Source organism: Dendronephthya gigantea, unplaced genomic scaffold (genome assembly GCF_004324835.1).
Source record: "Dendronephthya gigantea isolate DGI-Jeju-01 unplaced genomic scaffold, DenGig_1.0 000130F, whole genome shotgun sequence".
Classification (NCBI taxonomy): Eukaryota; Metazoa; Cnidaria; class Anthozoa; order Malacalcyonacea; family Nephtheidae; genus Dendronephthya; species Dendronephthya gigantea.
In genome coordinates this window covers 483,587-508,261 of record NW_021163140.1, presented here as the reverse complement: position 1 = coordinate 508,261, position 24,675 = coordinate 483,587, and the positions used below count along the sequence as shown (strand labels likewise).

At 34.2% G+C, this 24,675-nt stretch overlaps 3 protein-coding genes across 3 annotated transcripts; all 3 read right to left on the bottom strand.

Moving 5' to 3' along the window:
* Nucleotides 1-1,091: 1,091 nt before the first annotated feature.
* On the bottom strand, nt 1,092-2,967 carry LOC114536132 (fibrinogen C domain-containing protein 1-like). The gene is made up of 4 exons (XM_028557482.1): nt 2,883-2,967; nt 2,552-2,779; nt 1,963-2,340; nt 1,092-1,412 (listed from the first exon to the last, which is right to left on the bottom strand). Exons 1-4 carry the CDS (start codon nt 2,941-2,943, stop codon nt 1,159-1,161), a joined length of 921 nt encoding a protein of 306 aa, XP_028413283.1. The 5' UTR covers nt 2,944-2,967; the 3' UTR covers nt 1,092-1,158.
* A 6,434-nt stretch (nt 2,968-9,401) lies between these two features.
* Nucleotides 9,402-16,791, bottom strand: LOC114536117 (angiopoietin-2-like). The gene is made up of 6 exons (XM_028557468.1): nt 16,614-16,791; nt 16,335-16,406; nt 13,201-13,371; nt 10,805-11,032; nt 10,207-10,584; nt 9,402-9,652 (listed from the first exon to the last, which is right to left on the bottom strand). The coding sequence occupies exons 1-6, from the start codon at nt 16,789-16,791 to the stop codon at nt 9,402-9,404; spliced, it is 1,278 nt and encodes a 425-aa protein (XP_028413269.1).
* A 2,085-nt stretch (nt 16,792-18,876) lies between these two features.
* LOC114536116 (ficolin-1-like) lies at nt 18,877-21,040 on the bottom strand. The gene is made up of 5 exons (XM_028557467.1): nt 20,980-21,040; nt 20,647-20,876; nt 20,362-20,401; nt 19,778-20,155; nt 18,877-19,236 (listed from the first exon to the last, which is right to left on the bottom strand). The coding sequence occupies exons 1-5, from the start codon at nt 21,038-21,040 to the stop codon at nt 18,980-18,982; spliced, it is 966 nt and encodes a 321-aa protein (XP_028413268.1). The 3' UTR covers nt 18,877-18,979.
* Nucleotides 21,041-24,675: the final 3,635 nt, after the last annotated feature.

Below are 24,675 nucleotides of genomic sequence, written 5' to 3'. Positions count from 1 at the left end.
GTTCTTTCTGGCAGAGTTCGAAACACTCTATTGGGACAATCCTTGAGTTGACAGTATGATTTATCAGATTTAATTATATGATTTCATATGAGCGTAAAGTGGGAGCGCCTAATTTCCCTAAAAGTAGCAAATATGGTTGGGAAATGTCGAGGGGAAAATTTCTTTCAAACGGTTGATTCACCGCATCACGTCTGATTTAAGACATGGCAAAACATTCTTTGAAATGAATACATAGGCTAGTCGTAGTCGTCTCTAATGATTTGTGAATCGTGGGAAAACAGTTCTAGCTGTGGAGTGATCATGCAATTTTAATCACCAGCAAGAATTGATAATATTTTTATCTTAAACATGATCGCATTTCACCAATTTCGCTTTCTAAAACATTCGTAACAATTAACGTGTTATCCCAGAGGTGTTATGAAAGCAAGTGAAAGGAAAAGTAAATTCTTGAGGGGTTTCATACATTATTCATGCATGTATAATGTTCATCATTTTGATTGTTTAGTCTTTTACTCTTTGGATTATCAATACACTTGTTTCTATAGGCGTGAAACGTTATCTTTGGAAGGAACATCATTATGTATAAATCAAGAATTTTCTTCACATCATTTTGTATAGATCAATATAAGTCAAATTTTTAGACAGCGTAAGCAGTAAGCTCGTATTCATGAAGGATATATGTCCGTGAGTTGGATTTTTTTAGCTACAAAAAAATCCTTGAAACTACTACGATTGCAATTGCATTGTTTTTCTCTTTTTGACCTCTTGAGATAGTAACTTTGTTTTAAACATGAACTATATAATTTCATTATTAAGTAATTTACTTTGTAGGTACACCACGTAATTATTTAATACTGCAAAGTTTTTGGTCCATCAACCCGGGCCTTCATCAGTGCAATTACCAGTGAATGCACATTTAGGTAATTGTATTGATGAAGGCCCAGGTTAACGGACCGAAAGCTTTGCTGTATTAAATACTTACGTGGTGTACCTACAAGCTAAATCACTTATTCATGTTACCATGCAAACATACAATAATATTATATATTATTATATCATTATATTACTATTTCTACATTACTATACTTTGATATATAACGTGCTTGAAAGCATCGAAAACAAGGTAATGTTTGTTCGTAATGGTGGTGCAGGAATACATTAAAACTGACTTGGACGAATTTTCATCTCCGTCATTTTCATTGAATAACGATGCCATTTGCTCCATTTTATCCCATTGTTATGTGTCTCATCTGCACCCCGGTACAGGCCATTGAGGTTGGATGTATGACCTTTATTGTACCACCAAGCACCTTGGAATATCGAAGAAGAATTCCGTAGTTGAACATCATTGTCGCTATCCTTGGTAGTGAACTGAATTCCATTGTGCCAAGCAAGGGAATCATTTGCGTTTCCTTTCGTGAGAATAAACAAAAAGTAATAAATTCAATTTTTTAGTTCACCGTATTTTTATGTTTAATGCACTCTTTCAGGATTTACCATATTAGTGATATTACTGTTACATTTATAAAAAAATTTAACTAGATCGGCTATTGATTTCATTTTAGTCAATCTTTGGTTGAATGTTTACATATTAAATTAAACTTAAAAGCCCGTTTTCATGAATAATATTTTTTAATTTCTGGGAACAGGACTTGAAAATGTGTTTTGATTCTTCTATTTTGATTCTTCTATTTTGTGTTCTTCTATATCACTCTTGAGAAAAACTGTTCGCTATATTGGTTTTGCTACTCGGGATAACTCATATACCATGATACTCAGTAATCCCTTGATGCTCAGTAATTATCGGGGAATATTCACCTCGACTTTGTCGCGGTGAATACTCCCCGATAATCAGCTCGCCTTCGGCGAATAATTGTTTGATATCAAGCGTCCAACTCGGACTGACTCGTCTTAATATAAATACAGATAGGCTTTACAAAATTTATCTGGCGTGTGTTTTACCTGAATAACTGGCAATATTCAATCTGTATTTGTCTGATTCATCAGCCACACTAAACATTTCATATTTAGCGTAACGTTTAGCGCCATTGAAATCCATCAAATCAACTCTTAGAACGTTTTGGCCAGATTTCGTCAAACGATGTATTTTATCAAGGCCCAACCAGAACTCGCCGCTCAAATTACCAAAGCCTGCTTTATAGTCTGACCATCCAAGGTAGAAATCTTGACTTCCATCTTCTCGTCTTTGAAACACGGTCCAGCCTCCCCCGTCGATGCTCATATCACATCTGACTTGAAACGATCCCTGGCCGTCAGGATTGATAGTGTAAATACCATCTTGTCTTATTCCTTCGTTGTAAAGATAGGCGCAGCTGGTAGCTATGCAATTACGAAATGTGAAAGAAATATTAAAAATATTGCAGAATAGGAACATGATCTTTCAAAAGGTTATACATCACATTTTGACATTGTATGCATCATTCCATGTTCTTATTTGTAAAGAGTTATTTAGTTGATAAAGCGAGATATATTTATATGATAATGCATGTGCGCAATAAAGCCTATTTACATTATGATCTTGCGGCAATACCTTTATCATCGTTCATTAATATCCATTCTCCTTCTCCCTTCATTGCGGTGTGATTTGTCTTGCCAGTGAGGTTGGCCAGTTGGCAGTTCACAACATTCATCTTGTCTCTGTAGTTGAATCCAACACATTTTGGTTCCTTTTGGCAGAGCTCGAGACATTCTATCTTGACAAACTCTGAGTTGACGGTATGATTTGATTTGGTTTCGTCTGGGCGTAAAGTCGACCCTCCTAAAAGTAGCAAATAGGTTGGGAAATGTACAAGGAAATTGTTCTGAAACATTAAACAAATGACTGCATGGTTTAGGATCTGGCAAGGATAGAATAGACACACCTTTTTTAATAGCTTTATAAACTCTTTGAGAGCAGTAGTTTTGAGAAATGATACATGTCATTTTAGCGATAAGTAAGATCAAAGTTATAATCTTAAACATCATGACATGAATGAGGTCGCCAACGTTGCTTTTTCCAACATGCGATGGCTGAAATAACGTATAATTTACAAAGCAGGTGAAAAGTTGTGCGAACACTTTGCGTCGTCTTATACATTTTTGACAGAACTTTTATTAAAAATTTATCACAGTGAAAATTTATTACAAATTTGAATGTATACTTTCATAATTATTTGTTAACCCGCATGATATTAATGACATGGTAACTGAGTGTTTGAATACAGCAGAAGGAATGATTTGTATAACAATCCATAACTTAGCGCAGAAATTGCTCTCAGGAGTATAAAAGTGCGCAAATTAGATTAAACTGAGCAATGGTCAATGTAAGCACTATACAAATTAGAGCGATGCGCAAAAATCATTATAATTATTTAGTATATCACACTGTGATATTGATTGATCGTACTGCAAGGACTTACACGCATGAATAGAATTAAAAAAGTGTAGTAGAAAATATATTGAAATTAAAGCTATAAATTATATTAATCTTTTAGATCTTCTATAAGATAGCGTAAAGTGAAATCTCCTAAGAGTACTAGCCAATACGGAGCGAAAAAGTGCATTCTATGAAATGAAAACTCAGTTCTAATGATGTTGTTTTAATGATGACCACCATAGGAAGCCCAGACAAATGAGTTGAAGTCAATAAAAATACGTAAAACACTTGATATATGAATGTGCTAAAATAAATTAAAGTATGTAATTTTCTACAAAACTACTGTTAGAGCAATGTATGCAGCGTGCTCCAGTGGCGCTGCCATTTGACTGTGCAACTAGCGACGTAACTTACTATATATTAAGCTATGATGTTTATTAAACAATTTACACCGAATTTTTTTGCAATTTATGATGAATTTAATTGTTTCGTGTCAATTTTTCCCCTGATATTAAGACTATTTTGCTTTAATGCGTGGAGATGTAGACAGCAATCAAACGTTATTCAAAAAATTGTTTTCCTCAATATTATTATAAATCCTGCAATTGATATTAAATCTCACGCGAGATTTTGCGAGGACTACACGCATTGGCCGTATTAAACAATATAGTAAGAAACATCAGGAAACATCTAGCGACAATAAATAATCAAGGTATCGACATTATCGACCCACTGTGCGCTCAGGTGAATGGGCGAAATAATTTATCCTTCTGTAATGATTTTTCCGTGTGAGATCCAGGGTAAATATTCTGACAAACAGGTGAGACTCAGGTGATGAGTTTTTCACATAAATGGGTGAATTACTAGTTATTATACAGAGTACCAACTCTCGCGTCGAAGAATGGGAATTTCGTAACAGTTGTACATGCAGAAATATCTTAAAACAGATTTGGATGAATTTTCATCTCTGTCTTTTTCATTGAATTGTATAGGACATTTTCCAAAGGTACCAATTTATTTCGCTGCTACTAGTCTACTTGAGGTTGGAATGATGACAGTTGTTGCGCCATGAAGCTCCTTTGCACATCACAGCACAATTCTCACTATCTAGAACATCATTTTTGCTATCCTTGGTAGTGAACTGCATTTGACTTGCGTCACCATTCAAGAGAAGTCAAAAACAATGATGGTCAGTTTTTTCAGGTAAACTAATTTCAGCTCTTATGTACTTTTCTCAAAAGTATTGGGTCTTTGCCATAGAAAACTAACACCGCATGTATACGAACCTCTTTGTCTGTTGAAACATACACCATTTGCCGCAAACTTTCATTCAAGTTTGTTTTCCAATAGGTTCTAAAAATGCTCGAATTATCTTTGGGATCAACAATTATTAAAGAGGATCCTTGATTAGGCAATTGAAAAAATTTAACTTAACTGGAGGCATAAATCTTGATATTTGATATAATTATCACACTGAGTTAATAACTATCGTCTTGTAAAGACTATACGCTTTAAAAACAAAATTAAGTAATAAAGTGGGAAAAAATATAGCGAAAGGCCGAAAAGCCTGTATATATATTTGATTATATACGCTGGGAATTTTAATATCAAGAAATTGTTTATCTTCATTGCCATTTTGTTCCAAAATTATAGCTTTTCTTCTATAGACTATAATGAATATTTCAATTCTAGTTCTAGAATTAAAAAGACGCCTGTTCTGGCGTTAACTCCGGCGCACGTGCCAGTCTTCAATATAGAGCTTCTGAACATGAACAATACAGTTCATATTCGCATTTAGATGCCTTGCGAACCTAAATGTTCGATCGCGAAATTCAAAAGGACATCGTACTTTAAAAAGTATAGAACTTCAATTGCATAATATATGGAAACTTTACATTGGACAAGCATTTGACCATTAAAACAGCGTGGTTACCCATTTCAAAATATTTGACATCATAACCAAAGCATGGTTATATTGTTTAATGTTTGTATATGAGCGCCAAACATGCTGGAAACTTTACATAGGACAAGCATTTGACCATTAAAACAGCGTGGTTATCCATGTCAAAATATTTGACATCATAACCAAAGCATGGTTATATTGTTTAATATTTTGTATATGAGCGCCAAACATGCTGGAAACTTTAAATTGGACAAAAATTTGACCATTACAACAGCGTGGTTATCCATGTCAAAATATTTGACATCATAACCAAAGCATGGTTATATTGTTTAATATTTTGTATATGAGCGCCAAACATGCTGGAAACTTTACATTGGACAAGCATTTGACCATTAAAACGGCGTGGTAATCCATTTCAAAATATTTGACATCATAACCAAAGCATGGTTATATTGTTTAATATTTTGTATATGAGCGCCAAACATGCTGGAAACTTTACATAGGACAAGCATTTGACCATTAAAACAGCATGGTCATCCATGTCAAAAAATTTGACATCATAACCAAAGCATGGGTATATTGTTTAATATTTTGTATATGAGCACCAAACATGCTGGAAACTTTACATAGGACAAGCATTTGACCATTAAAACAGCGTGGTTATCCATTTCAAAATATTTGACATCATAACCAAAGCATGGTTATATTGTTTAATATTTTGTATATGAGCGCCAAACATGCTGGAAACTTTACATAGGACAAGCATTTGACCATTAAAACAGCGTGGTTATCCATATAAAAATATTTAAAATGATGACCAAAGCATGGTTATATTGTTTAATGTTTATATAAAGCGCCAAACATGCTGGAAACTTTACAAAGTATCTACTATTTCCCAATAATCCTTAAATTGAGATGCATTTGCGGTCATTTCAGAGGCCTATGTATATTTCAAAATCTCCCGGACTCTCCTATTAGACGCACGGCTCCGAGCCCCAGCAATACGAAAAACGCTCTGCGGTCCCTGAAATATAAGGTGTCGTAAGTTTGAGCTTATTGTAGTTAAGATATATAGTTTAGTTCCAGTTGCACGCACTTTTTTATATTTAAAGGTATTTATAGTTTCTAAGGCGATAGGTTTTTTTATAATGATGCATGTGCGCAATCAAAATTTTTATTTACAATTATATCTATAATCTTGCAACAATCCTAAACTCAAGGTGTCACTTTTTTCTTCTGCTCCTCAATCTTTGCCTGGAAGAGAATGATTTTAGAAATAATTGGACGATAACTCATGAACGGTTTCCTACTAAGTCATAGCTTTAAGTATATTCTTTTGCTGCCCACGTTGTTAAAGCTGTTTAATTTTTTTAATAACCTCATTAATTTCTATATGCTGTTTCCATACAAGCGTTGTGGGCAGTAGTTTTGCAGATCTGAAATTTTAACACATGTTTTTTTACCGTTTATTAGTGTCCATTCTCCTTCTCCCTTCATTATGACGTGATCTGTCTTTCCTGTGATGTTGGTCAGTTGACAGTTCACAACATTGATCTTGACTCTGTAGTTGAATCCAACACATTTCGGTTGCTTTTGGCAGAGTTCGTAACATTCTATCGGAACAATCCCTGAGTTGACGGTATGATTTGATATCATTTTACTTGGGCGTAAAGTCAAACCTTCTAAGAGTAGACAATACGAAGAGAAAAAGTGATTTAAGGCTATAAGAACATATCTGGTTTAAGACTTTGCAAAAACATTCTATGATAACTCATCTGTGCTAATGATGCTATAGACCTTGGGCGAACAGTTCTGTGAAATGATACATCCAATTTTCACCAAAAGTACGAATAAAGTTCTTATCGTAAACATAATTTCGCTGGAGAATAAGTTCGCCAGCTGCTGCAAAAATAGGTCGCTGAAATATCGTATTATCGGCGAAGCCGGTGAAAATAAAGGTAAATTTCGTGCCGTCTTATATATTATTCATCTAATCTTTATAACACAATTTGGGACATGTCGCATTTCTCGGAAGCTTTCGTCGAATTGGATAATGCTTTTCTAAGCTTTCTAAAAAAACGAAGCTATGCTATTGGTTGAAACAGAAATGTATTGTAAAGTTCAGCCAATGAAAATCATTCTGGCGAGCAGCTGCGACACTACCCTACAATTTACACAATGATAATTTATAATGAAATTGATTGTTTTGTGTCAACCTTTTTCCTGATATTAAGACTGTTTTGTTTCAATGTGTGAATACAGCAGCTTTGATGAACATGTGTTGGATTAACTTAGAAAAGAACCAAAACTCGTCGAATTATAGCTAGCTAAGTACAATTTTTCGAGCTCAAAAAGTTATCTTTACGAGAGAAACATTGTGGACTAACTATAGTTGTGGGCGTAAAGTCATTGTGGACTAACTAAATATAGAGAACAGTCAAATGTTAATTAAAAATTTTTACGCATCAATAGGGATCAAGGACAGCACTTCCGAAATAACATATAAAATATAATACAAGATTATTATAAATCATGATATTGACATTAATTAAATCTCACGCGAGATCTTGCGTGCACTACACGCATATGTGTAAATATACACAATAAAGTAGGGGAAATGTAGCGAAAATTACAATTACGATGTAGACATTATCGATCCACTGTACGCTCAGGTGATTCGGCGAAATATTTCACTCTTCTGTGATGATTTTTCCCCGTAAGATCCAGGCTAAATATTGCCGAATTCTACTCTGGCAGAGGGTGTGATATGGGCTAAATAATATTGCGATTATGTAAACGTAACTAAGATGATATTATATGAATCATGCATGTAATCGTCGGGATTTTGATTACAATCGACTTTCTTTTCATCAAAGACCATGCGTAAAAAAATTAAATGTTATTCCTGTCGTACTTTTCAAACCGGTATTCCTACGATTGATCTTTTCTCTGTAGTTAAACCCAACACATTTCGGTTCTTTCTGGCAGAGTTCGAAACACTCTATTGGGACAATCCTTGAGTTGACAGTATGATTTATCAGATTTAATGATATGATTTCATATGAGCGTAAAGTAGGAGCGCCTAATTTCCCTAAAAGTAGCAAATATGGTTGAGAAATGTCGAGGGGAAAATTTCTTTCAAACGGTTGATTCACATCACGTTTGATTTAAGACATGGCAAAACATTCTTTGAAATGAATACATAGGCTAGACGTAGTCGTCTCTAATGATTTGTGAATCATGGGAGAACAGTTCTAGCTGTTGAGTGATACATGCAATTTTAATCATGAGCAAGAATAAATAATTTTTTATCTTAAACATGGTCGCATATCACAAACTTCGCTTTCTAAAACATTCGTAACAACGTGTTATCCCAGAGGTGTTATATGAAAGCAGGTGAAAATAAAAGTAAATTCTTGAGGCGTTTCAAACATTATTCATGCATGAAATGTTCATAATTTTGATTATTTACTCTTTTACTCTTTGGATTATCAATACACTTGTTTCTATCGGCGTGAAACGTTATTTTTGGGAAGAACATCATTATGTATAAATCAAGAATTTTCTTCACATCATTTTGTATACATAAATATAATCAAATTTTTAGACAGCGTAAGCGGTAAGCTCGTATTCATCCAGTATATATGTCGCGAGTTGGATTTTTTAGCTACAAAAAAATCCTTGAAACTACTACGATTGCAATTGCATTGTTTTTCTCTTTTTGACCTCTTGAGATAGTAACATTGTTTTAAACATGAACTATATATTATTAAGTAATTTACTTTGTAGGTACACCACGTAAGTATTTAATACTGCAAAGTTTTCGGTCCATCAACCCGGGCCTTCATCAGTGTAATTACCAGTGAATGCACATTTAGGTAATTGTATTGATGAAGGCCCGGGTTAACGGACCGAAAGCTTTGCTGTATTAAATACTTACGTGGTGTACCTACAAGCTAAATTACTTATTGATGTTACCATGCAAACATACAATAATATTATATATTATTATATTATTATATTACTATTTCTACATCACTATACTTTGATATATATAACGTGCTCGAAAGCATCGAAAACAAGGTAATTAATGTTTGTTCGTAATGGTGGTGCAGGAATACATCAAAACTGACTTGGACGAATTTTCATCTCCGTCATTTTCATTGAATGATTATGCCACTTGTTCCATTTTATCCCATTGTTATGTGTATAACCTGCAGGCTTGTACAGGCCATTGAGGTTGGATTGATGACCGTTATTGTACCACCAAGCTCCTTGGTATGTCAAAGAAAAATTCCGAGCATCATTCTCGCTATCCTTGGTACTGAACTGAATTCCGTTGTGCAAAGTAATTAAGGAATCACTTGCGTTTCCTTTCATGAGAATAAACAAAAAAGTACTAATTTCAGTTTTTTAGTTCACTATTTTTATGTTTAATGTACTCTTTCAGGATGTACCATATTAGTGATATTACTGTTACATTTATAAAAAAAATTAACTTGATCGGCGATTGATTTCATTTTAGTCAATCTTTGGTTGAATGTTTACATATAAAATTAAACTTAAAAGCCCTTAAAACTTAGAAGCATAAGTTTAAAACTTAAACTTAAACTTTTAATTTCTGGGAACAGGACTTGAAAATGTGTTTTGATTTCTTCTATATCACTCTTGAAAAAAACTGTTCGCTATATTGGTTTTGCTACTCGGGATAACTCATATATCATGATGGCAGTACACGTGAAGTACGGTTTCCCATGATGGTTTGCTCGGTAATTATCGGGGAATATTCACCTCGACTTCGTCGCGGTGATTACTCCCCGATAATCAGCTCGCCTTCGGCGAATAATTGTTAGCGTCGAACTCGGACTGACTCCTCTTAATATAAATACAGACAGGCTTTACAAAATTTATCTGGCGTGTGTTTTACCTGAATAACTGGCAATATTCAATCTGTATTTGTCTGAATCATCAGCCACACTAAACTTTCCATACTTAGCGTAACGTTCAGCGCCATTGAAATCCATCAAATCAACTCTTAGAACGTTTTGGCCAGATTTCGTCAAACGATGTATTTTATCAAGGCCCAACCAGAACTCGCCGCTCAAATTACCAAAGCCTGATCTATAGTCTGACCATCCAAGATAGAAATCTTGACTTCCATCTTTTCTTCTTTGGAACATGGTCCAGCCACCCCCGTCTATGCTCATATCACATCTGACTTGAAACGATCCCTGGCCGTCAGGATTGATAGTGTAAATACCATCTTGTCTTATTCCTTCGTTGTAAAGATAGGCGCAGCTGGTAGCTATGCAATTGTGAAATGTGAAAGAAATATTAAAAATATTGCAGAATAGGAACATGATCTTTAAAAAGGTTACATCACATTTTGACATTGTATGCATCATTCCATGTTCTTATTTGTAAAGAGTTATTTAGTTGATAAGGCGAGATATATTTATATGATAATGCATGTGCGCAATAAAGCCTATTTACATTCATAGCTTTATATGATCTTGCGGCAACACCTTCATCATCGTTCATTAGTATCCATTCTCCTTCTCCCTTCATTGCGGTGTGATTTGTCTTGCTAGTGATGTTGGCCAGTTGGCAGTTCACAACATTCATCTTGTCTCTGTAGTTGAATCCAACACATTTCGGTTCCTTTTCGCAGAGCCCGAGACATTCTATCTTGACAAACCTTGAGTTGACGGTATGATTTGATATGATTTCGTCTGGGCGTAAAGTTGACCCTCCTAAAAGTAGCAAATAGGTTGGGAAATGTACAAGGAAATTGTTCTGAAACATTAAACAAATGACTGCATGGTTTAAGATCTGGCAAGGATAGAATAGATTCACCTTTTTTAATAGCTTTATAAACTCTTTGAGAGCAGTAGTTTTGAGAAATGATACATGCAATTTTAGCGATAAGTAAGATCAAAGTTATAATCTTAAACATCATGACATGAATGAGGTCTCTAACGTTGCTTTTTCCAACATGCGATGGATGAAATAACGTATAATTTACAACTGAAGCAGGTGAAAAGTCGTGCGAAGACTTTGCGTCGTCTCATACATTTTTGACAGAATTTTTATTAAAAATTTATCACAGTGAAAATTTATGACAAATTTGAATGTATACTTTCATACTTATTTGTTTACCCGCATGATGATAATGGCATGGTAACTGAGTGTTTGAATACAGCAGAAGTAGCTAATGATTTGTATAACAATCCATAACTTAGCGCAGAAATTTCTCTCAGGAGTATAAAAGTAAGCAAATTAGACTAAACTGAGCAATGGTCAATGTAAACACTATACAAATTAGAGCGATGCGCTAAAATCATTATAATTATTTAGTATATTACACTTTGATATTGATTGATCGTACTGCAAGGACTTACACGCATGAATAGAATTAAAAAAATATAGTAGAAAATATATTGAAATTAAAGCTATAAATTATATTAATCTTTTAGATCTTCTATAAGATAGCGTAAAGTGAAACCTCTTAAGAGTATTAACCAATACGGAAGGAAAAAGTTCATTCTATGAAATGAAAACTCAGTTCTAATGATTTATTCTAATGATGACCACCATAGGAGGCCCAGACGAATGAGTTCAAGTCAATAAAAATCCGTAAAACACTTGATAATTGATATATTTGCTAAAATAAATTAAAGTATGTAATTTTCTACAAAACTACTGTTAGAATATGTAGCGTGCTCCAGTGGCGCTGCCATGCATTTGACTATGCAACTATAGCGACGTAACTTACTATATAATTTATTAACTTACTATATATTACTTACTTTAATTTATTTTAACACATATCTCAAGTGTTTTACGGATTTTTATTCACTTCAACTCATTTGTCTGGGCTTCCTATGATGTTTATTAAACTATTTACACCGAATTTGTTTGCAATTTATGATGAATTTAATTGTTTTGTGTCAATTTCCCCCCTGATATTAAGACTATTTTGCTTTAATGTGTGGAAATATGGAGAAGAATCAAACGTTATTCAAAAAATGTTTTCATCAATATTATTATAAATCCTGCATCTGATATTAATTAAATCTCACGCGAGATTTTGCGAGGACTACACGCGGATTGGCCGTATTACACAATATTACACAATATATATATACCTTACACATTATCGACCCACTGCGCGCTCAGGTGATTGGGCGAAATAATTCATCCTTCTGTAATGATTTTTCCGTGTGAGATCCAGGGTAAATATTCTGACAAACAGGTGAGACTCAGGTGATGATTTTTTCACATAAATGGGTGAATTACTAGTTATTATACAGAGTACTTACTCTCGCGTCGAAGAATGGGGATTTCGTAACAGTTGTACATGCACAAATATCTTAAAACAGATTTGGATGAATTTTCATCTCTGTCTTTTTCATTGAATTGTACAGGACATTTTCCAAAGGTACCAATTTATTTCGCTGCTACTAGTCTACTTGAGGTTGGAATGATGACAGTTGTTGCGCCACCAAGTTCCTTTGCACTTCACTGCACAATTCTCACTATCTAGAACATCATTTTTGCTATCCTTGGTAGTGAACTGCATTTGACTTGCGTCACCTTTCAAGAGAAGTCAATAACAATGATGGTCAGTTTTTTCAGGTAAACTTCAGCTCTTATGTACTCTTCTAAAAAGTATTGGGTCTTTGCCATAGAAAACTAACACCGCATGTATACGAACCTCTTTGTGTGTTGAAACATACACCATTTGCCGCAAACTTTCATTCAAGTTTGTTTTCCAATAGGTTCTAAAAATGCTCGAATTATCTTTGAGATCAACAATTATTAAAGAGGATCCTTGATTAGGCGATTGAAAAACCAGTATTCGGTGGATAGCGCTATAATGTACGGCTTTCATACAACTGGCCCCTGGAGTTTAACTTACCTGAATAATATCCAAAACTCAGTCTGTATTTGTCTGATTCATCAGCCACACTAAACTTTCCGTATTTAGCATAACGTTTAGCGCCATTGAAATCCATCAAATCAACTCTTAAAACAATTTGGCCAGATTTGGTCAAACGATAAATTTTATCAAGACCCAACCAGAACTCGCCTGTAAGATCACCAAAGCCTGCTCTATAGTTTGACCATCCAACCGAAATATTAACATTTTTCAGTGAAAGGCAAATAGATCTTCAAAAATGACCTTTGGCTTTGCATGGCGAATGTATTGGTGTACAAGCATTAGTAAACTGATCAATCAATGAAGTGTCAACATTAACACTATTCTAGTAAGAGCGTCGCTAGGCATAAATCTTGATATTTGATATAATTATCACACTGAGTTAATAATTATCATCTTGTAAAGACTATACGCTTAAAAACAAAATTAAATAATAAAGTGGGAAAAAATATAGCGAAAGGCCGAAAAGCCTGTATATATTTGATTATATACGCTGAGAATTTTAACATCAAGAAATTGTTTATCTTCATCGCCATTTTGTTCCAAAATTATAGCTTTTCTTCTCTAGACTATAATGAATATTTTAATTTAGTTCTAGAATTAACAAGACGCCTGTTCTAGCGTTAACTCCGGCGCACGTGCCAGTCTTCAATATAGAGCTTCTGAACATAAACAATACAGTTCATGTTCGCATTTAGATGTCTTGCGAACCTAAATGTTCGATCGCGAAATTCAAAAGGACATCGTACTTTAAAAAGTATAGAACTTCAATTGCATAATATATGGAAACTTTACATTGCACAAGCAATTAAAACAGCGTGGTTACCCATTTCAAAATATTTGACATCATAACCAAAGCATGGTTATATTGTTTAATGTTCAGTTGTATATGAGCGCCAAACATGCTGGAAACTTTACATAGGACAAGCATTTGAGCATTAAAACAGCGTGATTATCCATTTCAAAAAATTTGACATCGTAACAAAAGCATCGTTATATTGTTTAATGTTTTTATATGAGCGCCAAACATGCTAGAAGTAGAAACTTTACTTTGGACAAGCATTTGACCATTAAAACAGCGTGGTTATCCATTTCAAAATATTTGACATCATAACCAAAGCATGGTTATATTGTTTAATGTTTGTATATGAGCGCCAAACATGCTGGAAACTTTACATTGGAGAAGCATTTGACCATTAAAACAGCGTGGTTATCCATTTCAAAAAATTTGACATCATACCCAAAGCAAGGTTATATTGTTTGATGTTTGTATATGAGCGCCAAACATGCTGGTAACTTTACATTGGACAAGCATTTGACCATTAAAACAGAGTGGTTATCCATGTCAAAATATTTGACATCATAACCAAAGCATGGTTATATTGTTTAATGTTTGTATATGAGCGGCAAACATGCTGGAAACTTTACATTGGAGAAGCATTTGGGCCCGCATTAAAACAGCGTGGTTATCCATGTCAAAATATTTGACCTCATAACCAAAGCATGGTTATATTGTTTAATGTTTGTATATGAGCGCCAAACATGCTGGAAACTTTACATTGGAGAAGCATTTGGGCCCGCATTAAAACCGCGTGGTTATCCATTTCAAAATATTTGACCTCATAACCAAAGCATGGTTATATTGTTTAATGTTTATATATGAGCACCAAACATGCTGGAAACTTTACATATAGGACAAGAATTTGAACATTAAAACAGCGTGGTTATCCATTTCAAAATATTTGACATCATAACCAAAGCATTGTTATATATTGTTTAATGTTTGTATATGAGCGCTAAACATGCTGGAAACTTTACATAGGACAAGCATTTGACCATTAAAACAGCGTGGTTATCCATTTCAAAAAATTTGACATCATAACCAAAGCATGGTTATATTGTTTAATGTTTGTATATGAGCGCCAAACATGCTGGAAACTTTACATTTGACAAGCATTTGACCATTAAAAAAGCGTGGTTATCCATGTCAAAATATTTGACATCATAACCAAAGCATGGTTATATTGTTAGATGTTTGTATATGAGCGCCAAACATGCTGGAAACTTTACATAGGACAAGCATTTGAACATTAAAACAGCGTGGTTATCCATTTGAAAATATTTGACCTCATAACCAAAGCATGGTTATATTGTTTAATATTTTGTATATGAGCGCCAAACTTGCTGGAAACTTTACTTAGGACAAGGATTTGACCATTAAAACAGCGTGGTTATCCATGTCAAAATATTTGACATCATAACCAAAGCATGGTTATATTGTTTAATGTTTGTATATGAGCGCCAAACATGCTGGAAACTTTACATTGGACAAGCATTTGACCATTAAAACAGCGTGGTTATCCATTTCAAAATATTTGACATCATAACCAAAGCATGGTTATATTGTTTAATATTTTGTATATGAGCGCCAAACATGCTGGAAACTTTACATAGGACAAGCATTTGACCATTAAAACAGCGTGGTTATCCATTTCAAAATATTTGACATCATAACCAAAGCATGGTTATATTGTTTAATATTTTGTATATGAGCGCCAAACATGCTGGAAACTTTACATAGGACAAGCATTTGAACATTAAAACAGCGTGGTTATCCATTTCAAAATATTTGACATCATAACCAAAGCATGGTTATATTGTTTAATATTTTGTATATGAGCGCCAAACTTGCTGGAAACTTTACTTAGGACAAGCATTTGACCATTAAAACAGCGTGGTTATCCATGTCAATGCATGGTTATATTGTTTAATGTTTATATATAAGCGCCAAACATGCTGGAAACTTTACAAAGTATCTACTATTTCCCAATAATCCTTAAATTGAGATGCATTTGCGGTGATTTCAGAGGCCTATGTATATTTCAAAATCTCCCGGACTCTCCTTGCAGACGCACGGCTCCGAGCCCCAGCAATACGAAAAACGCTCTGCGGTCCCTGAAATATAAGGTGTCGTAAGTTTGAGCTTACTGTAATTAAGATATATTGTTTAGTTCCAGTTGCACGCACTTTTTTATATATAAAGGTATTTATAGTTTCTAAGGCGATAGGTTTTTTTATAATGATGCATGTGCGCAATCAAAATTTTTATTTACAATTATATCTATAATCTTGCAACAATCCTAAACTCAAGGTGTCACTTTTTTCTTCTGCTCCTGAATCTTTGCCTGGAAGAGAATGATTTTAGAAATAATTGGACGATAACTCATGAACGGTTTCCTACTAAGTTATAGCTTTAAGTATTCTTTTGCTGCCCACGTTGTTAAAGCTGTTTAATTTTTTTGATAACCTCATTAATTTCTATATGCTGTTTCCATACAAGCGTTGTGGGCAGTAGTTTTGCAGATCTGAAATTTTAACACAGTTTTTTTTACCGTTTATTAGTGTCCATTCTCCTTCTCCCTTCATTATGACGTGATCTGTCTTTCCTGTGATGTTGGTCAGTTGATAGTTCACAACATTGATCTTGACTCTGTAGTTGAATCCAACACATTTCGGTGGCTTTTGGCAGAGTTCGTAACATTCTATTGGAGCATTCCCTGAGTTGACCATGATTTGATACCATTTTACTTGGGCGTAAAGTCAAACCTTCTATAAGAGTAGACAATACGAAGAGAAAAAGTGATTTAAAGCTATAAGAACATATCTGGTTTAAGACTTTGCAAAAACATTCTATGATAACTCATCTGTGCTAATGATGCTATAGACCTTGGGCGAACAGTTCTGTGAAATGATACATCCAATTTTCACCAAAAGTACGCATAAAGTTATTATCGTAAACATAATTTCGCCGGAGAATAAGTTCGACAGCTGCTGCAACATTAGGTCGCTAAAATATCGTATTATCGGCGAAGCCGGTGAAAATAAAGGTAAATTTCGTGCCGTCTTATATATTATTCATCTAATCTTTATAACACAATTTGGGACATGTCGCAGTTCTCGGAAGCTTTCGTCGAATTGGATAATGCTTTTCTAAGCTTTCTAAAAAAACGAAGCTATGCTATTGGTTGAAACAGAAATGTATTGTAAAGTTCAGCCAATGAAAATCATTCTGGCGAGCAGCTGCGACACTACCCTACAATTTACACAATGATAATTTATAATGAAAATGATTGCTTTGTGTCAACCCTTTTCCTGATATTAATTAAGACTGTTTTGTTTTGATGTGTGAATACAGAAGGTTTGATGAACATGTGTTGGATTAACTTAGAAAGGAACCAAAACTCGTCGAATTATAGCCAGCTAAGTACAATTTTTCGAGCTCAAAAAGTTATTATCTTTACGAAAGAAACATTGTGGACTAACTATAGTTGTGGACGTAAAGTCATTGTGGACTAACTAAATATAGAGAACAGTCAAACATTAATTAAAAATTTTTACACATCAATGGGGATCAAGGACAGCAATTTCGAAATAACATATTAAATATAATACAAGATTATTATAAATCATGATATTGACATTGATTAAATCTCACGCGAGATCTTGCGTGCACTACACGCATATGTGTAAATATACAAAATAAGGTTGGGAAAATGTAGCGAAAGTCACAATTACGATGTAGACATTATCGACCCACTGTACGCTCAGGTGATTCGGCGAAATATTTCACTCTTCTGTGATGATTTTTCCCCGTAAGATCCAGGCTAAATATTACCGAGTCCTCCTCTGGGAGAGGGTGTGATATGGGTTAAATTATTATCGCGATTATGTAAACGTAACTAAGGTGATATTATATGAATCATGTAGTCGTCGGCAGTGTGGTTTACAATCGACTTTCTTCTCATCAATGACAATGTGTAAAAAAATTAAATGTTATTCCTGTCGTTCTTTTCAGACAAGCATTCCTATGATTCACGTCCTGTGCATCTGCTTCTTTCGTAACGTAATTATTTTTGTGTTTTGTCGACTATTAATTAATATAACTGGGTTAGGTATATATTACAGCACTGATAACAGCAACGATAAATATCTAACTAATTGTACTTGGCATGTATACAATCTTCGTATGTCGCTGTATATGATTTGTGAAGCGAGGGAGAACAGTTCTAGCTGTGGAGTGACATTTTGATTGTTTAGTCTTTTACTCTTTGGATTATCAATACACTTGTTTCTATGGGCGTGAAACGTTATCTTTGGAAGGAACATCATTATGTATAAATCAAGAATTTTTTTCACATCATTTTGTATAGATCAATATATGTCAAATTTTTAGACAGCGTAAGCGGTAAGCTCGTATTCATGCAGTATATAATATGTCCGTGAGTTGGATTTATTTAGCTACAAAAAAATCCTTTAAACTACTACGATTACAATTGCATTGTTTTTCTCTTTTTGACCTCTTGAGATAGTAACGTTGTTTTAAACATGAACTATATAATTTCATTATTAAGTAATTTACTTTGTAGGTACACCACGTAAGTATTTAATACTGCAAAGTTTTCGGTCCATCAACCCGGGCCTTCATCAGTGTAATTACCAGTGAATGCACATTTAGGTAATTGATTGATGAAGGCCTGGGTTAACGGACCGAAAGCTTTGCTGTATTAAATACTTACGTGGTGTACCTACAAGCTAATTATTTATTGATGTTACCATGCAAACATACAATAATATTATATATTATATATTATTATATTATTATATTACTATTTCTACATCACTATACTTTGATATATAACGTGCTCGAAAGCATCGAAAACAAGGTAATGTTTGTTCGTAATGCTGGTGCAGGAATACATTAAAACTGACTTGGACGAATTTTCATCTCCGTCATTTTCATTGAATGATTATGCCACTTGTTCCATTTTATCCCACGGTTATGTTGCTGACCTGCACCCAGGTACATGCCATTAAGGTTGGATTGATGACCGTTATTGTACCACCAAGCACCTTGGAACATCGAAGCAAAATTCTTATCTGGTCGAACATCATTGTCGCTATCGTTGGTACTGAAGTTCATTCCGTTGTGCCAAAGAAGGGAATCATTTGCGTTTCCTTTCATGAGAATAAACAAAAAAGTAATAATTTCAATTTTTTGGTTCACTATTTTTATGTTTAATGTACTCCTTCAGGATGTACCATATTAGTGATATTACTGTTACATTTATAAAAAAAAAATTAACCAGATCGGCTAATGATTTCATTTTAGTCAATCTTTGGTTGAATGTTTACATATTAAATTAAACTTAAAAGCCCGTTTTCATGAATAATATTTTTTAATTTCTGGGAACAGGACTTGAAAATGTGTTTTGATTTCTTCTATATCAGTCTTGAGAAAAACTGTTCGCTATATTGGTTTTGCTACTCGGGATAACTCATATACCATGATACAGTACACGTGAACTACGGTTTCCCATGATGGTTTGCTCAGTGATTATCGGGGAATATTCACCTCGATTTCGTCGCGGTGATTACTCCCCGATAATCAGCTCGCCTTCGGCGAATAATTGTTAGATATCAAGCGTCGAACTCGGACTGACTCGTCTTAATATAAATACAGATAGGCTTTACAAAATTTATCTGGCGTGTGTTTTACCTGAATAACTGGCAATATTCAATCTGTATTTGTCTGATTCATTAGCCACACTAAATGTTCCATATTTAGCGTAACGTTTAGCGCCATTGAAATCCATCAAATCAACTGTTAGAACATTTTGGCCAGATTTCGTCAAACGATGTATTTTATCAAGCCCCAACCAGAACTCGCCGTTAAGATCACCAAAGCCTGCTTTATAGTCTGACCATCCAAGGTAGAAATCTTGACTTCCATCTTTTCTTCTTTGGAACATGGTCCAGCCACCCCCGTCTATGCTCATATCACATCTGACTTGAAACGATCCCTGGCTGTCTGGATTGGTAGTGTAAATACCATCTTGTCTTATTCCTTCGTTGTAAAGATAGGCGCAGCTGGTAGCTATGCAATTGTGAAATGTGAAAGAAATATTAAAAATATTGCAGAATAGGAACATGATCTTTCGAAAGGTTATACATCACATTTTGACATTGTATGCATCATTCCATGTTCTTATTTGTAAAGAGTTATTTAGTTGATAAGGCGAGATACATGTGCCCATGCAATAAAGCCTATTCACATTCACAGTTATGATCTTGCGGCAATACCTGAATTCAAAATCTCACGTTTTCTCTTTTCTTCTGCCGTCTTTGCATGGAAGAGAATGATTTTAGAAATGATTTCATGAAATACGCTGGAACACACATGACGGGAATTTATCAACGTTTGGCCACAACATCGTATTAGCCGAGTTTTCTTTTGCTGCCCACGTTAAAGGTTCTTATTTTTACTTCATCACCATTTTCTATAGCTACATGCACAGCTAGTGCATGTAGCTAAAGAAAACAAGCATTTTAAACAGCAATTTGCTGTTTTCAAATTTTATTACATACTGCTTTATCGTCGTTCATTAGTATCCATTCTCCTTCTCCCTTTATTGCGGTGTGATTTGTCTTGCCAATGAGGGTGGCCAGTTGGCAGTTCACAACATTCATCTTGTCTCTGTAGTTGAATCCAACACATTTCGGTTCCTTTTGGCAGAGCTCGAGACATTCTATCTTGACAAATTCTGAGTTGACGGTATGATTTGATATGATTTCATCTGAGCGTAAAGTTGACCCTCCTAAAAGTAGTAAATAGGTTGGGAAATGTACAAGGAAATTGTTCTGAAACATTAAAAAAATGACTGCATGGTTTAAGATCTGGCAAGGATAGTATAGACTCACCTTTTTTAATAGCTTTATAAACTCTTTGAGAGCAGTAGTTTTGAGAAATGATACATGTCATTTTAGCGATAAGTAAGATCAAAGTTATAATCTTAAACATCATGACGTGAATGAGGTCGCCAACGTTGCTTTTTCCAACATGCGATGGCTGAAATAACGTATAATTTACAAAGCAGGTGAAAAGCCGTGCGAACACTTTGCGTCGTCTTATACATTTTTGACAGAATTTTTAATAAAAATTTATCACAATGAAAATTTATAAGAAATTTGAATGTAATGTTTCATGATTATTTGTTTACCTGCAGGGGCCGGTTGTATGAAGCCGGTTTGGCTTAAACAGTGGATAAGTCAAAATTAAATAACACTTTTACATCTCTCTTGAATGAGTGAACTTGAATATTATGCACTAAATAATTTATGTAGTTGTAAACAGTATCTTGTATTAAGGTTAAAAACATTTAGTTTGCTTGCAGAGTAAAACGATAGACTTGCTTTCTATTTTGAACTTAACTACCATTTAAGTTAAACGGGCTTGATACAACCGGCTTCTAGATATTAATAGCATGGTAACTGAGTGTTTAAATACAGCAAAAGTAATGATCGATTTGTATAACAGTCCATAACTTAGCGCAGAAATTTCTCTCAGGAGTATAAAAGTGGGCAAATTAGATTAAACTGAGCAATGGTCAATGTAAGCACTATACAAATTAGAGCGATGCGCAAAAATTATCATAATTATTTAGTATATTACACTTTGATATTGATTGATCGTACTGCAAGGACTTACAGGCATGAATAGAATTAAAAAATATAGCAGAAAATATATCGAAATTAAAGCTATATAATAATTTTCTAGATCTTCTATAAGATAGCGTAAAGTGAAACCTCCTAAGAGTACTAGCCAATACGGAGTGAAAAAGTGCATGCTATGAAATGAAAACACCGTTCTAATGATGTTGTTCTAATGATGACCACAAGTAAGAATAAAGTTTTTATCTTAAACATAATTCCGAGAATAAGTTCGCCAGCTTCTGCAACATTCGGTCAATGAAATAACGCAGCTATTATCGGCGAAGCAGGTGAAAAAAAAGGTATATTTAGATTTCTTGCCGTCTTATATGTTATTCATCTAATGTTTATTAAACAATTTACACTGAATTTGTTTGTAATTTATAATGAATTTAATTGTTTAGTGTCAATTTTTCCCCCTGATATTGAGACTGTTTTGCTTTACTCTGTGGAAATACGGAGAACAATCACACGTTATTGAAAAAATTGTTTTCATCAATATTATGATAAATCATGCGGTTGATATTATTAAATCTCACGCGAGATTTTGCGAGGACTACACGCATTGGCCGTATTACACATTAAGGTAGGAAACATCAGGAAACATCTAGCGACAGTAAATACTCAAGGTATCGATATTATCGACACACTACGCGCTCAGGTGATTGGTTGAAATATGTCACCCTCCTATAATGATTTTTCCCTGTGAGATCCAGGGTAAATATTCTGACAAACAGGTGAGACTCAGGTGATGATTTTTTCCACATAAATGCATGGGTGAATTACTAGTTTTTATACAGAATACCTACTTCTCGCATCGAAGAAGGAAAATTTAGTAACAGTTGTACATGCAAATTTTATCTTTGGGAGAACAATTATTAAAGAGGATCCTTGATTGGGTGATTGAAAACCCACCATCCGGTGGATAGCGCTATAATATACGGCTTTCATACAACGTACCGGCCAGATTTCAAAAAACAATGTATTTTATCAAGGCCCAACCAGAACTCGCCGTTAAGATCACCAAAGCCTGCTTTATAGTCTGTCAGTCTGACCATTCGAGGAAGAAATCCCATCTTGTCTTCTTTAAAACACGGTCTAGCCACCCCCGTCTGTGCTCATATCACATCTGACTTGAAATGATTCCTGGTTGTCAGGATTGATAGTGTAAACACCATCTTATCTTATTCCTTCGTTGTAAAGATGCGCAGCTGGTTCCTGTGAAATTGAAAAATATTAAAGAAAAAGGTAGTAAAAATATTGAAGAATAACAATTATTCCATTGAAACTTAGGCTCTCGATTATATAATTTTCAAACGCACTTAAACAGAACAACAAATAAGTGAACAAGTGAGGTCTTATTGATAGGAAGTGTAGCTTTTCAACATTTTGTTTAAAGAATTAATGCTCGAGTTATTTTAAGGCTTAGGAATTTTGAAAAGTATAAAATGAGACATTAGGCAAAAACAGTCTTGCAAACCCAAGTTTTGAGTTACGACAAGACGCAATTATTCGATTGGTGATATTTCGACTCTATTTCAGAACTGCCAGAATCACTGTTTCTTATAACTCAAATCTTGGGTTTGCCAGGTGTTTTTGTTGATCGATCAATCGGAGTATGCTTCATTTTAGTTTAGAAGGCTAAAAATATTTGTATGGTAATGCATACGGGCAATCTTTCCGCTTACCAAAATTCTAGTGTCAGTTTTTAATTCTTCTTTTCTCTTAATTTTTTTGCTGAAAGAGAATGAATTTAAAAGAGATAGCATGCATGAAATACGTTGAAGGTAATCTCATGAACGGTTTGAAATAAATTCATCGTCTGAGTTACTCTTTTGGTTCCCACGTTGTTGAAGGTTTAATTTTTTGATTTGACATTAATTTCTGTACACTGATTTTCTTACAAGCTTTGTGAGCTTGAATTTTGCAGACCTGAAATTTTAATACATACTGTTGCTTTTTCATCATTCATTGGTATCCATTCTCCTTCTCCCATCATTATGGTGTGATTTCTCTTCTCAGTGATGTTTGTCAGTTGGCAGTTCACAACATTCATCTTGTCTCTGTATAGTTGAATCCAAAATATTTCGGTTCTTTTTGGCAGAGTTCGTAACAATTTATCTGGACAATCCCTGAGTATAATTTGACGGTATAATTATATGATTTCATCTGGAGGTAAAAAGGAACCTCCTAAAAGTATACGTTATCAGAACTGGTTTCTTATTGAAATACAAGTATAGACGACTTACCTTTTTTTAATAGGCAGTTTGTAGAACCATTCTGTGAAATGGAACATGTCATTTTAACCATAAATAAGATCAATGTTGCTATCTTAAACATGATTACTTGAATAAAGTCGTTAACTTTGCTCTCTTCAACATGCTGAAATAATGCATTCTCCACAAAGCAGGTGAAAAAAAACATAGACTTGTCTGCCGTCTTATATATTATTGATAGGAATTTTATTTAAAAATTTACGCAATGAAAATTCATATCAAATTTATATCATAATGAAAATTGATTCTTTTAGACAGGTTATTAATGGTGCGTGGTAACCGAATGTGTGAATATACAGCAGATTTATGGTTCACAATGGGCCCTAACCTAACAGAGAACCAATTTAAAGTTATATTTTTGAAACCGAAACTTTAACCTTTTTTAGTGAAAGGCAAATCGATCTTTAACAAATGACCTTTGCATGGCGAAGATATATTGGAGAAAAATTATCAAGGAGAGCACTTCCGAAATAACATATAAAATATAATACAAGATTATTATAAATCATGATATTGAAATTAATTAAATCTCACGCGAGATCTTTCGTGGACTACACACATGTGTGTAAATACACACAATAATGTGAGAGAAATGTAGCGAAAGTCACAATTACCATGTAGATATTATCGA